The 14,903-nt window shown below is 40.2% G+C and overlaps 1 protein-coding gene across 2 annotated transcripts in view; it reads left to right on the top strand.

Annotated features, from left to right (window-relative positions):
* LOC125331647 (netrin-4-like) overlaps window positions 1-8,783 on the top strand; it is a 46,478-nt gene extending 37,695 nt beyond the window's left edge. For both annotated transcript variants that reach the window (XM_048315904.1, XM_048315905.1), the window contains 5 exons: window positions 2,801-3,014; window positions 3,776-3,903; window positions 4,491-4,559; window positions 5,695-5,865; window positions 6,348-8,783. In XM_048315904.1, coding sequence (XP_048171861.1) covers window positions 2,801-3,014; window positions 3,776-3,903; window positions 4,491-4,559; window positions 5,695-5,865; window positions 6,348-6,484 — 719 coding nt within the window. In that variant the 3' untranslated portion in view covers window positions 6,485-8,783. The remainder of the gene's footprint in view (window positions 1-2,800; window positions 3,015-3,775; window positions 3,904-4,490; window positions 4,560-5,694; window positions 5,866-6,347) is intronic.
* The last annotated feature ends 6,120 nt before the right edge of the window (window positions 8,784-14,903 follow it).

Raw genomic sequence — 14,903 nt, 5'->3', positions numbered from 1 at the left:
TGGAAACTTGCTTTTATGTTTCGTTAATTGTGAGGTTTATTTGCAAATCCATGGTACTGTTGAACAGATAAAAACCCAGTCATCCACAGCTGCCCCTTCAGCATGTGACATGTGGGCTCTTATTTTAGCAGTTACCTTAGATGCACAACTGGGATTTTGGCCGTAATACTCTGGAAGCCAGACAATGTACCCACCCAAGCTGAAATGCTAAATAAACACAGACTGAGTAAAGCATTTGCAAGCCACTTGTATAACTCATCTGAAAGTGTTGTACATGTATTGATTCAGCTTGCTTTCTGATCCACGAGAAGCTGTCCAAGTTTCTAACTGGAGAATATGTCCCACAGTTCATCTGGGAACATTATTTTTACTGAACTGTAGCCTCAAAAAAAAAAAAAAAAGGGCACTTCTTTTTTCTGCTTCCTAATCAGCTTTCACCAGTGCTGTCAGTCACTGTGCTGTAATATTTTCCCTTAGGGATAGGGTGGGAGAAGCTCTCATCTTCCTGAATCAGGTTCCAGTCTCAGCTGGGGATAGGTAGTCTTGTGATTTACCCATCTGTTAAATGACTTTAACTGATGAAACCTGAAAACTGGAAATAAGGGGGATAAAGAGAGACCCAGAGGTTGCAGAAATCTAAGGCATTTTAAACAAAAACTCCACAGGTAGATCCTACGTATAGTAATATTACAGTGAAAACAAACCTGGATTCAAGTAAACCCCAATGCTGGCAAACTCTTACTCCTTGTGTCTCAGACCTGTCTGCAGTAAAGGAAGGGTATTCCCCCTCCTTATCCCCAAATCTGTGACATCCATTTTTTTCAGTGACTGACAAACTAAGAGCCTCTTTTTCAGGGTGATACAGTCAGCCCTGCAAAAATGGGGTGGGTGGCGAAATCAAGTTTAGCAGCAAGAAATTAGACCTTGCCTTTGAACCTGTCAGGGCTAATGAGCACTTCAGTGTTATACCTGCTGTCTAGAACTGACAGCACCAGCCCTGGGTTTGCTCCCGAAGTTGAGGCTGCTTTGTGGCAAACAGGAGAGGCTGCTGCCCTCTGCCAGCCCGCCCGTTGTGCCGAGCACATTGCCCATGACAGCACGTGGCTTTTCTGTCCCTAGGCTGTTGTGCTAGTGTCCCTGAACGGGCCAAGATCCATCCACAGAAGTATAATAATATTATTAAAATTATTGGCATAAAGAACACAGGGCATGGGAATAAAAAAATAACTATATGGTAAGCAGATCATAAGAGAAATGCCCTTTAAACAAAATTGCTCACCCTTCTTCTTGTACTATTTTCAAAAGATATTTTCTTTTCCTGAGTTTCAAATATGAGGTTGCAGGTGAAAGTGAATCTGTCCCTGCTACACTTTAAAGTCATATATTTGCCCCTTTCCCCTTGGATCAGAGTATTCATTTGGCCTCTTATCTGTGAGTTCATGAAGAAAAGTAGTTTGATCAGAAACAACGATGGGCAAACTTCAAAAGCTTTGGAGATCGTGTTTGGTTCAAATGAGCATCCAAAAAGGCTAGCCTCTGATCCAAGCTATCTAAACACCTTGGGTGTCCAACATTTAATTGAAAGTCTCTGTTAAAGCAGGCCTTAGCCACAAGATTTTTATTTCTGCCCTCTTCCAGATGGATGAAGTAGAGATGCATAACCTTTTCAGTCTGTTACAAGTAAAAGTCAGGGCATGCTGCTTTCTTAATACAAAAAAGAGATGAAATATGAAGGCCTGGAGGTCGGCTCAGTTCTCATTTTGATCAAACTTGTCTGAACATCAGAAATGAGGGGGTTTGTTTACTGCTTGTACTTTACTTCTGTAGAGCTGTTGGCATGAGGTTTGACCATCTCAGCCAGGTTCTGCCCTGATGGAGAGGAGTCAACTGTGCTGGTTTGCACCTCTCTGTGTATCCCTCCCTGATGCTGTCATATTAGGAGTGTACCAGTGGTGTGGGATTATGACAATTTATTGTCTGTGCAGGAAGAGTTGCTCACAGGAGTTTTAACTATCTGTTTTCCTGCCAAATTGCCTTGAGTTGCCAGGCTGGTGTCAAACTGGCAACAGCATTAGAAAGATTTGGAGGCTTTTCCTCCTATTTGCTCACCTTCAGCTACACGTAGAATACATCTACTTGATTTTAGGGTCTTCTCCCATCCTGTTTGCCTTCCTTGTAAAATATCTGCTCATGTGTTTGTAAAAAAAAAATTCATCAGCTTCTTTACACACATACAGTACTGCATGGTGAGATGTTTAGGACTTTAGAAAGGAACTGAAGGAAATTTGTGCACTCTTTGGAGGCAGAAATTGAAAATATATTTCAGGTCATCTGAACCACCTGTATAAATTGCATCTACCCCAGAGGAAACAGTAGCTTTGTGATCTCTGTGTTTACAGGAAAGGCGATGTAGGCAATAGCTGTAATTCTTTACCTTGTCCTTGCTAGTGAAACTTTCTGCAAAACACTTTTGAAGTGAATCACCTTCAAGCCCCTTTAAAAATAAACACACAGAGAAGGCTTCCTGGTATCACTTCAAAACCCTGTATGGTCACTATTTGTGTAGTAGGGAAGAACTGACTTTCATGCACAAATGCTCCCAGTCGTACTTGTTTTGCTTTGTCTAACAAAAAGAAAAAAAAATTGTAAATGTAGGCTGAAATGCAATGTTTACTAGTTCTGACTTAAAACTACAGAGCATGAGGAAGAGGGTACAAGTTTATCAGCCTTGCAAAAATGTCACTTAACCAGCTGAGCCCACAGCACAGAATTTGAATTGTGCTTTGCCATGTCTCCACAGCCTGTGCCTGCCAGCCCATGGGTGCAGTCAACACCACGTTCAGCAGCAGCTGGAGATGCCACCCCCGGACAGGATTCTGCTACTGCAAACCAGGAGTGGCGGGTCCCAGCTGCGACAGGTGCCTCGTGGGCTACTGGGGCTTCGGAGAGAACGGCTGCCGCCCCTGTGACTGCGCCAGAGACTGCGACCAGCACACTGGGACCTGTTTCAATGGGTAAGGAAGCCCTGCTTTGGGTTCCATTTGAGAGGGGACTCTGTGAAATGAAACAAAGACTAGCAAATACTGCAGCAAGAACAATAATTGGAGGGTGCAGAATCATTTGAAAAGGTGGCTGTAAATCATAAAAGGTTTCTTAGGTTACAGGTACACCTTTAAGTCCACTGCACTGTCCAAGGCAATCTTGAACAGATGACTCTTTGCAGTAATAATAGGCATTTCCACAACCCCATGGAAATATGTGCAGGGTCTTTAAACACACCTTTGCTTTGGAAATAGATGGAAGAGTCTGAAGAACCTGCTTCTTATCTGTTCCACAGGCAAAATGAACAATAGTCTCCCTCTTGTTTCTAGAGGGCCAGGCATCTGTACCCCAGACAGGTAATCAGTGCAGAAATCCTGTGATTTGCTGAGCAATTGCAGTTCTACAAGTCCTGCAGCTGTCCTCAGGTGCCAGTGACATCAACAAAGTGGTCACTAAGTTACATAATTCCCTAAAAACAAACAAATGTAAGCAAAAAAGGCTCAATTTATAGGTACTTTAAAAAATGCTAAGTCAGCAGTGGGAGGCCTAAATAAAAACCTAGACCAGATCTAGAGATAGATCTCTCTATCTGGCATGAAGTCTTGCTCATATTTGCACTCCCAGTGTGAAGAAAGCAAGCTCATCAGTCTGGGTACAGCCAAAGCCGGCTGCTTCCCAGCCCTGTCATGCCCTAACCAAGTGCTGTGGTTTATGTGTCCCCCAACTGTGACAGCGAGCCCTTCTTTAACATCCCCATCGGGGGACGAATCCCCGACCTCGTCCAAACGCCGACCAACGAGAGCGAAGAGGAGTGGAAATGGAATGACCACGAGCAGGGATTTTCTGCACTGAGGCACCCAGGTACAGCCCAGAGTCTGGGAACGTTTAATTGCCACTTCTTTCAACCCACCACCCTGACTGGGTCTGCCCCATTCATCTCCAGCTTGTCTGTAGTATTTAAATAGTTCTCAGTCTTGCCTGCCCTGTAAAGATCAGCACTTACCATCACCAGTGACCTGGCAGAAGGAACAGTGCCATTTACTGCATAGCTTGACTTTTCTGAGACGGATATTGCCTTAACACCAGGAAGGATCAGCATTTCTTAGGTTATGGGATCAAACAAAGGTCTCATTACTTACACGATTTCCAGCTGGATCTGATTCTTACAAATCTCTTCATTAGGATCAGTTTATTAACTGTACAATAGACCTCATGTGGGCTGCATTTTACTTGACAGTGCTGATCAGATTTCAGAGTAATTATTTTATCATATAAGAAGAAACACATTTGCAAATAACTGAGCTCACTCTCAAACTTATTCTTAAGGTCCATATAGATTATGGGAGCTATAGATATCTAACCTTATAACCGATGATCATTTGCTCTTCTTTTCTCTCTCATGTCCTGGCTCTTCTCCAACCTTCTGTGTTCTGTGGTTTCCCTGCTAGAAAAGTGTGTGTGCAAAGAAAAGGTGCTTGGAAGTGTCAGTGACTTCTGCCAAATGAAATATGCCTATGGTAAGTGGGTAACATGCTCCCAAGGTATGATAATTTCACAATGTTCCCTCTATGCATGTTGTTAGCTGATAGTTATGAAAAATGACAGGATTGGTAAAGTCCTGAGAGGTAGGATTTCTTCTGCCTTTTTTGTCTAGTGACATGTCCAACTTCTGATCAGAACTTAAAAACATTTTTCATGCAAGGCTCTGTGGTGTCTCCTTCCCACCCAGTTCATTTTCCTCTTTACAGCAGGAGGGATGCTAGAATAATACTCAGTGGAATAACTGGCCTTTACATCAAGAAAAATGGTAAAAAAACCTCACATCTAAAATACCATTGCTTTTGCAGTCATTATACAGGTTCAAATAGCCAAGGTCATTTACCAAGAATGCATTTAATACTGTTGTTTATGAATACCAGGTTCATGCCATCACACGAAACAAGAAAGGAAAAGCTCTGGGATCCAGAGGTTTGATGTACTTGTGCCAGGACACAACAAAGCCTGCTTGAGGGGCTGATCTACATGAACCTGCCATGCCAAAAAGTTATGGGATCCTACTAAATTAAAAGGAACAGAAATTTATCATGGCAACCAGATGTTGGACAACAAAACAAAAATACTTCTTCTGGTTTTTTGTGCAATCATGGAATTTTAGTCATGTGACACACCTGATGGGAAACTTCCTGACTTCTTTCCTGTAGACAGTTCCTTCTCACAGGACAGAATTTTTGAGAGGCCAGAGTTAAAGCTAAACACTAAAGTTTTCAAACTGGAAATAGAAAGTATAGAATCAGTGCACTTGAAATCAGACAGGTAGCTGCTGACCAGGGTTTTTCACCCTTCCTTATGTATGCATACAAGTGCTTTCCTAGAATTTCCAAGTGTTTGACATCAGCCCGTTAAAAAATAGTTGCCAAAACATGGTGAAAGCATGAGTTAACTACTTCAAAAGAAAAATCCAATTTTTCTTCTCCAGACTTATTTAAAAGATCCATCAGTGAAGTGGACAAGCACTGCACTTCATGTACAACTGCACTTTGGGTTTTTTTGGTGTCTTCTTTCAAGGTGTTAAAATTCTACATTTTCACAGCATAAACCAAAATTCATTTAGAAATTCATTGTTGGTCTCTATCTGGATATGTTTTCTGGCAGTAATAAAAGCAAGAATCCTATCTGCTCATGACAAAGGGACCCATGCAGAAGTTGTTGTGAAAGTGAAGAAGGTCCTGAAATCAGGCAAAGTGAAAATCGCTCGGAGCAATAGAAGCATTTACCCAGAATCCTGGACCAACAGGGGCTGTACATGTCCCATTCTCAATCCTGGTAAGGACAAAATACTCACCAGGGGTTTTGCTTCCCATGTAGACAGTGCTTATGAACATCAGCCATGATCAGCCTTTCTGGGACAGCATCCTTTGATTCTTCCCCACCAAAGTACGTTTGCTTTCCAGCTCACAGTTCTCAAGGAGGGTGGTAATGGCAGGAGGGGGGCAAAGGCATAAGCAGCAGCTGCCACATCCCAGCAGATCTGTGTGCAGAACCTCACTGGAACAAAATCAATTTGTAGTTGTGATTCCTGAGCACAGTCCTGACACCAGAGAAGCTGTGTGCCCAGGAGCCAGCAGTGACAGTATGCACATGGATGTATATACATAAAATGGCACGTGCATAAGCTGGATGAAACTGGCAAAGGTGCTGTATGCCAGATCCATATGAAACAGAGAAATTCTGCATTTGGTTCTTTCTTATTCTATTTGTTAACTAAGGGTTTTCCCTTTTTCTTTTTTTCCTTCCCTTCCCTTTAGGTACTGACTATCTTATAGCAGGCCAGGAGGATTCTAGGACTGGCAAACTCCTTGTGAACATGAACAGCCTGGTGAAACCCTGGAAGGCATATTTAGGAAAACAAGTATCAGATATTCTTCGAACTGGATGCAAATAATTTCTGCTTCAGAAGTTACAGTGCTGGACTTTGCCTTTTAGTAACACTGCAGTGAAAGGTGTAGTTAGTTCATGCATTCCCATTCAACATGCTCCTAGATGAAGTGAGGAAAGCAGACTTGCCATTCCTCCTTTCATGTGCTTAGACAGGAAACTCGGGACATGACTACATTTTTTAAAAAATGCACAGTCTTATCATGCAAAATTATCTAGTGCATCATGTATAGATCACAAGTCAGTTCTTCACTTGAGCCTGATTCTACCCAGAATCATTTTACAAGGCAAAACTAAAGATATGGATCAGTATTTCCATACTTCAGGTCAGAGTCTGATATTAATATGCATAAACTGCTTTCATAATACATTCATTACTGGGGTGTAGTTTTCTTTATAAGTGACCACTAAAAGGCAGCAATTTCTTTCAGCTTTACAAGTGGCATAATATTAAAGAAGCCTATAAAAGAGCTCAGACTGATTTACCATCAGACTGCAATTAGGCCAATATAATGGGCTGCTTTCTAGAAGACAATATTATCCCACTGCTGACCAGAAACAAATATGTGGCTTATCTTGGGACAGTGTCCTTTACAGATGTGCATTGCTGTCATCAACACTTAGTGCTGAGCTCTGCTGCAGGAAACCACCTTGGCTCAAACTCCATTCCAAATCCAGCTCTTTGCTGTAGTACTTAGTCTGTAACACCACAAAGGTTTCACAGCAATAACCACAAAAAAGCCTTAATTATAAGAAAAAGCCAAAGCGTGAGGAACTAGCAGCTGCTCTAATGTTGAGATTGTGACACTACAAAAGCTACAAAGCAGAAAGAGGATGCAAATGGATTGGCTGGAGCATGTATCAAATGAGGTAAGCTGTAGTTCTGGGAGAGCAGCCTGGCTATTTCAACTGTGCTCAAGACCACGGGCCTTCGATTGCACTTAGTGCTTTCATTGTGCTTTATTTCTCTTGGTCACACTTCAGGCTAAGATGCTGAAGCTCTGCTTCCTTCCCATTGCGCCTGAGGATTATTTCTCCCTCTGCAAAAGTACAGGAGTGGTAACCTCTGCACTCCAGGTAAAATTAGTTCTGCCCTGCAAAAGCATTCTTTCTAAATCAATTTTACCCTATAGTAATCAAGACGTAGCTACTTAAAGCCTTCCCTAACACAGAATTTTGAGGAAATTGTAGTTTGAGACCTGTGTCCCCTGTTTAAGGACTCACAACAAAATGAAGCTGGTTGGAGCACTCTCTTTTCCAGTAAAGCAGAAATTACAATGAATCAATCTATATTCTTTCAGGGGGTTACAGAGAAAGAGCAAGCACACATGCTGCTTTTGCATATTTCAATTTCTCATTTTTAATGTCTAATTTTTAATGCTCCTAGGGAAGAGGAGATGTTTTAATTTAGCACTGTCTGACTGGTAAATGGGCTACCTAGAAAACCCTAATACTAATGCAGAATGATGGAAGTCCCAGCCTACAACTTAGGCCATCAATTTGTTCTCTTAACCACTGAGAACCTAAAAACTCAGCTTCTTTTATTCTATTTACTGCTGTTTTACCTTTAATTTCACATTGATTGAACAGCAGAAAAATCTTTAGCTCATTTGGAACTGGATGGCAGGCAGATCTTTAAAAAAAAAAAAACCACCCCAATTTCTTTCCCAACAGGGTATAAACAGTGTTTTTTCCTCCTTCCTTTTCAGGAAATTTCCCCTCCTCCATTGCTTTCCTTCTTTCACTTCATTACTTATTTGTTGTTACCTAAAGTGGTATCCAACAATGTGGCATCTCCAACAAGCAATTTAATTAATGCAATAAAACACTTTTTAACCAAGGCATTTGGCAGAATTTGAAATGTCAGCCTATGAAATTAGGAGCACAGCAACTGCTTTCTTTACTGTCTCCAGAAATTGTCTCACAACAAAAAAGATTAACCAGTTCTCTTTCAAATATCAATAAAGACCTGTATGTGAATTTACAGTCTGATCTCAAAGGGCCTCTCACAAGAAATTAAATTCAAGTGTAGGTTTAGAATTAAACTACGGAACATGCTTTTCAACAGAGGCCATTTTACCTGCAGGGGATCTTATTTAATGATAATGAGGATATTCCATGTTGGTTAATAGTCAGCACCATATTAAAGCAAACACTTCTATTCCACTTTTTGTGCCAGACTGGTGATTTTGTGGGGAGCGTAAACATCTGCATAGTTCTTTTATGTGAATGAAAGTTATTTTTTGACACAGTCATTTACAAGCATTACTAGCTACTTCTAGTAGAAATACAAGTTGGAACAAGAATATTGATATCCTGGTGTGTTTTCTTGGGGCCTATGATAATGATTAAGTAATTAATTAACATAGTGATTAATCACTACCAAATGAAACCCTGTGGTATGCAAACAAGATAATCAATACATCATACATTTCAGGTATCTCAAAAGTATGTGATATGTACACATACTTTTCTTTAAAATTGACTGCAATTTGACTTTCTATTGGTATCACAACTTCTGCTAATCAGGCATCTCTGAATTCACAGAAAAGAAAAATGAAAGAAAAAAGTTTCAACTCACACAGAGCTATCCTGTGCAGTCTTTGTTCTGCAGTGCTACAATCTGGTAGCCTGTCTGGAAATAAGAATCTAAATAGCAATGAATTGCACAAATCACATTAGAACAGCTAGTGATGATGGGAGAGTTTAAATGGATCACTATGAGACTTCGGAAAGGAAAAAAGTTATTTTCTTGTGTAGTGTACATGAAATGAAGATGAGCATGAAACAGTGCAAGATGACAACTGACCTCCTAGTAAAAGCTGTTGCATATTTGTCAGAACCAGCAAGCAGGTCATACATAGTAAATTATAAAAGAATTACCATAGAAGGCATGGTATTCCTGTACCAAAAAATAATTGGGTTTTTTGGGCCTGTGTACAATATCCTTGTGACCCTCCCTGTGACTGTGTGTCTAGGTGGCACAGTAAGACAAAGAATACCAGCATGGAAAAAAGGATGAATTTGCCCGATGCAAAGTGGCTGGGAAGCTTCTTTTAGCACCTTTAAACTGGGGCCTGTCTTTAGGAAGGCCATATAAACACTTTACAGCACCCAAATAGGCAAAGTGGCTCACAAGCAGTAGCAACCACATACCAAAGAGCAGCAATGATGTAATGGGAAATCCTCAATAAAGGTAAAATAAAAGCTTTTACTCACAAGAAAAGAAGTCCGGAAAGCTGTGAAAAATGTCTAATAGGGCAAGTGAAAGTTTGAAGTAGTAGATGCAACTCTTCAAAAAGCAGCAAATTCTGGATTGCTGGAGGTCACTGCAGCTCTTGCTAACAGCCCTGCAGCCTGTGTATCCAGGAGCAATGGATACAATCCACATTCTGGCAATGTGGATCCTTACAGCACCGAACAGTTCATTAAATGGTCATTGAGTGCTGAGCCCTAACTCCAATATACTGACATACTGCTAATAATGCTTCTCCAGCTTCTGCTCCCAGCAAGCAGTGAAGAAGGAAATGTACCTACACAGACTTTGTACACTGCTCTTCTGAGAGGGGCTCATGCTATAAAGACTAAGTTTTCTCTGTAGCATCTACCATGTCTCATAATTTTTCCATGCTGCTTGATGTAAGCTTTTTTTGAATTGATATAATTCACATGATGGGCTCTCTCCAGTCCACCAGACCTGGAAAAGCAGTGTGTTGTTATGTGTTGTAGCATTTTTTATTTTTTAATTAAAACATCAATTAAATATAGATACTTCTATTGATATGAGGTTTGGGATCTATTTTTAAAATTTTAAACCATGCAAGCCTCAAACCACCTGCACATGAATTCTTTTTTAGTTAATAAACCACAAATATTCCAAACTTGAGGGTCTTGCTTTGGTAAGAGTTAGCACAGTGCCAGGCAAATGGAGGCGAGCATTTTGCTAATAAGTCAACAATGATACATTATTTTTCCCCTAAGCAACTTACCAAAAACCATATATTTGGTATGAGAATATGCACAGATGGGAAACACAAATAGGTACAGTTAATTCTTGTAAATTGCATGTTAATTCAGTAACTATTCAAACCACAATCCTGCAAAATTTCTCACGTGGGTATCACAGGTGCTTAATTCTCCTAAGAAATACACACATGAACTTTTACTGGTCTGAGATCTAATGAGGTCTAAAAAAATACTTAACAGGTCCTAAAGCTGCTCCTTTACACAGAGCTGACTTGTGGGATGCAAGTCAAGGAAACAGAACTGCATGACAGGTGTGTTCAGAATTTAGACAGACAGAAGTTTGCTAGTGGCAGTCTCCATACCTAAAATCAGGCCAGTTATTACAGAGACTCACCCTTGCAACTCTCACTGTAATTGCATGTACTCTTCAGGGACCTGCGTGTTCTCACCTTACCTCTGTACTTCTACTGAGAAAGCTCTACCTCTATGATGCAGTCCTCACTCTTCACACAATATCAACATAATAAATAATGTCATCATTCTTTTGTCTTGTGGCTTAGGGATGAGAAACATTCTGATATCCCACTTTCATATGCACAGGTCTGAGTCTTCAAAGAGAATCCTGATCCAGGAGTCTGTCTCTGTATATTGGTACTAGGGACAATGTACAGGACACAGTTCTGGTAGCCCACATTCTCTGGCTCTTCTGCATTTGAAAAATCAGAAGTCTAGCTCTGAAAACATTAACTCCAATTCTTTTGTAACATGGCCTTTATGAGAAAAATCACAAACACTATCAGCTGGATCCAACCTAGTTCACCAGTTTGTGTTCTTTAGGAGAGGGCAAGGAGAATGAAGAGATGGCTCCTTGAGCCAAGTAAGGGAACAGAGCCAACACCTGTAAGGAGGAATGTTATGGGCTGTAGGGGAAAAGGAAGCAAGTCTTAGGGGATGCATGAGAAGGGGACAAAATAGAAAGCAAAAGAAACAGGGTGGAGGCAACAACACTCAATAGGAAAAAGTTCAGGAACCACAGATTTAGGAATCAAACATCCATGTTCCATACAGCATCCTATGAAGGGAATGAGTGCATTGTGAGGGGATGCTTTAACTTTCTTAGGAGGTGTAAGGAACCTGTAACATTGAGAAATGAATCAACTGGACCTGCCATTCAGATCTGGTACAACAAATCCTGTGTCCACCTACCCTTCACATCATTGTGTCATCTGGGTTAATTTGCACTGTGGAATCACTACAAATCCTCCTGTGCTCTTTGTTTTGGCCTTCCTGAGCTGTCTGCTCACAGATCATCAGTATCAATTTGTAATAAGCCATTTTAAAAAACGAACACATTGGTGCTATAATCATTGCTGCACTTCTCTACTCTTCTTGTTGGGCGTGTCTTCCCTGAGTTCCACCATCACCAACAAAACATTAGCTCCAGAGGGGTTAAAAGCAGTTGAAAAACAACTGCAGACAGGCTGCTATTCAACAAAATGAAATCATGTCCAGTGAAGAGCGCTGACTAAGAATAAATGACAAACTGCTGGTAGCTTCTCTACACTGTCCCACACTAACACTGATAGAATTTTAATGAGGTAAGACAAGAGTCTAGAAGCATATAAATTCCTTTTTTTACTTTCCTAAGAAAGTAGGTTCATTGACGTGTGATCAGATAAGTGCCTCAGATAAACAGGGGACATTGCTGTCAGGTTCAACAAGGACACTCTCAGTCAGAACTGCATAGGATATAGATCTTGTTTCCAAAACAGCCCTGCTAGATCCCCAGATCTAATGATCCCTACAATGGCCTGCAAGATAAGCGTCTCCTTCTAGCCACCATTTTGTTCATCACTCCCTTTGCAGGGAGGAAGGAAAACAAAAAGATTCTTTTTGCACCTGAAGCAAGGTCATACCTCTAGGAAAGTTACTACACACAAGTTGAAGTCAGATCTCTGCAATGCCCTCAGGCTGTACTGCAGACAACAGCAGAAAAAATTACTGAGTAACTTTTAATTCTGAAAATGCAATTTTGTCTAATTTTAACTACTTTTCAGTACTTTTTTACATTTTAGAATATATTTTATGTTAAAGAATCATCTAAAAGAGACAGGTTTTAGAGGCAATCTTTATCCACATCAGGGTATATGATACATGCACCACTGATTCAAGTTTAAGTGGACTGCAGAAACAATCCCTTCCTAACAAGCACGTTATCACAAGTTATATATGAATTTGTGGCCTGCATCATGCAGGAATTGCAGCCAGCTGATAACAGTCCTATCCAGCTTTCAAAAGCACAGCTTGTTTCACCACTGCACCAGAAGGACAAGGGTGTGCAAAAACTGAAGAATGGTTAAAACTGAAAATCTGAAGTATTACACAGCAATATGGTACAAGGGAGTATTTGGGGAGCAGTGGTAAATCTGTAGGGTGAATACTGCTAAAGCCATGTCTTTTTATTCTAAAAACTAAACAGAGAAGATTCAACTGGAATTCTATCTACATGCAACTGTTTGGGCTAAGTAATTTGTATTGGAAACATTCTAATACAAGTGCTTCACGTATTGTTAAGTTTCTTTTAGCTAAACTTTTATAAACATTTAATCACACTCAGCACATCAGCTTTTATAGGACAAAGATCAACTAAAGGCACAGAATTAAAGAGTAATTATTTCAGAATGAAAGCTTGCTTTATCCCCCCAGTGACTACTTTTGACTTGACATAGCAGCATCTGTGACTTGACAAAAGCACCTGATAACATAAACCCATTATGAAATGACTCTATAAACACAATTACTCAAACCTATTTGAATATACTATTCTCTCTCCAAGAATCAGTAGCTCAATGATGGCAGACAGAGACCCAAGATATTATCTATAAAATATATATATAAAATAAGAACACATTAAAACAGGACTGAAATATGCAGCTCTAGGTTTTGCATCCACACAATAAAAATGCAACTTATCATCTGCTCATTTCACAAGATTGTCACATATTGCCAAGGATCATTTTATCATCTTTATTATACATTAAAATAACCTCTGATTGATTTTAGATTTAAAATTGGGGCATGTAACCATAAGAGGAAAATCACACAAATGAAGCAATGCTGGGAAACAGAAACAAGGACTTATATTAACTATGCATTCACAACTGAATGAATTTATATAGCAAAAAAAAATTTCCACAAGAACTATTTAGGAATAAAGCTATGACTTCCTTCCTCAAAACACTTCAAATATATTACACAGTGCTTCTCAGTTTCTGATGCAAGATCCTTACGCATACTTCCTATCTGTACTAGATGTAGCATGACAGGTTACCAAGCCACAACAGTCAGAAAAAAGCAAATCCATCCTAAACACACCTTCAAACACGTCAGATTATGCTCCAGGTTCCCTCTGTCTGTATTAGATGCACGTCCCTACCTACTGTAGGCCAAGATTCTCACATTTGATGTTTTGTACACAGATGCTACAAATACAGAGGATAAATCCCAACCCTTTAGAGTGCAGAGGCCACGTAGGAAAGAAAAGCACAGAAAAAAAAAAGAAGGCAACTTGTTAGAACAGAGCACCCCTTCACAAGCAGCTCTTGCTTCCTCACAGAGAATGCACTGGATTTCCATTTGAACAACCAAAAGCTGGGGGGCATGTGATTTTTTTTTTTTTAAATTTGGTGCCCAGTGTTTATCTATTGCCTAAGATTTCATTTGCACGGTCCAACTGCCTAAGTGCCAAAGTTTATCTCTGCTGCTTTTGTGCCTATTTACTCAGGTTTACTTGGCACTGGGCTTCCTAAGCCTGAAAGAGTCCCACTGAGAAGTTCTGTGTCACTTTGTTTCCTTAAAAAGCAGAGATGCAGTCCCCGCTATCACTGCTGTCAGAACACAGTAGTTGTCAGCCACTTAATTGCCTCCAAATTTTTTTCTGAGGATCCAACAGCTGCACCGAAATACAAACACCTCAAACGCTGTAAAACTTGACAAATTCCCCTCAAACATTCAGAAACATCAGTAGCACCGAATTCACTTATGCAAACAAGATACCAAAGTGCTGTATCAAATTAATGCTCCTGAGCACTCCAGAGAGCTGCCCACAGAGAAAGGCAAGTGCTTAAACATCGCTGGACTTCGTGGGCTGCATTACTGACACTACTACTTTTTCTGCTTTGGGTGAGGTAACCAACGCATAAGGAGAGAAAAAAAAACCCAAACCAATCTGCAATGAAGTTACTGAAGCCACAGCCACAATTTCTTTTGTAAAAGAAAAATTCTCACAGCCTATGTTTTGCTAGGAAAGACAAACAATGCAGTATTCCCTTATCTACAGCTATTAAACTATGGTGAAGTATTAAATTATTTGAACCTCTTAAGTAATTTTCAAATATTTTAATAGTTGCTCATGTTATTTGCTGTCCACTACAGCTACTGAAAATGCTTTAGGTTTTTTA

This window comes from Corvus hawaiiensis, chromosome 11 (genome assembly GCF_020740725.1).
Source record: "Corvus hawaiiensis isolate bCorHaw1 chromosome 11, bCorHaw1.pri.cur, whole genome shotgun sequence".
Lineage (NCBI taxonomy): Eukaryota > Metazoa > Chordata > Aves > Passeriformes > Corvidae > Corvus > Corvus hawaiiensis.
Note: the sequence above shows the minus strand (reverse complement) of the source record. Positions and strands in the feature narration are given on the sequence as shown.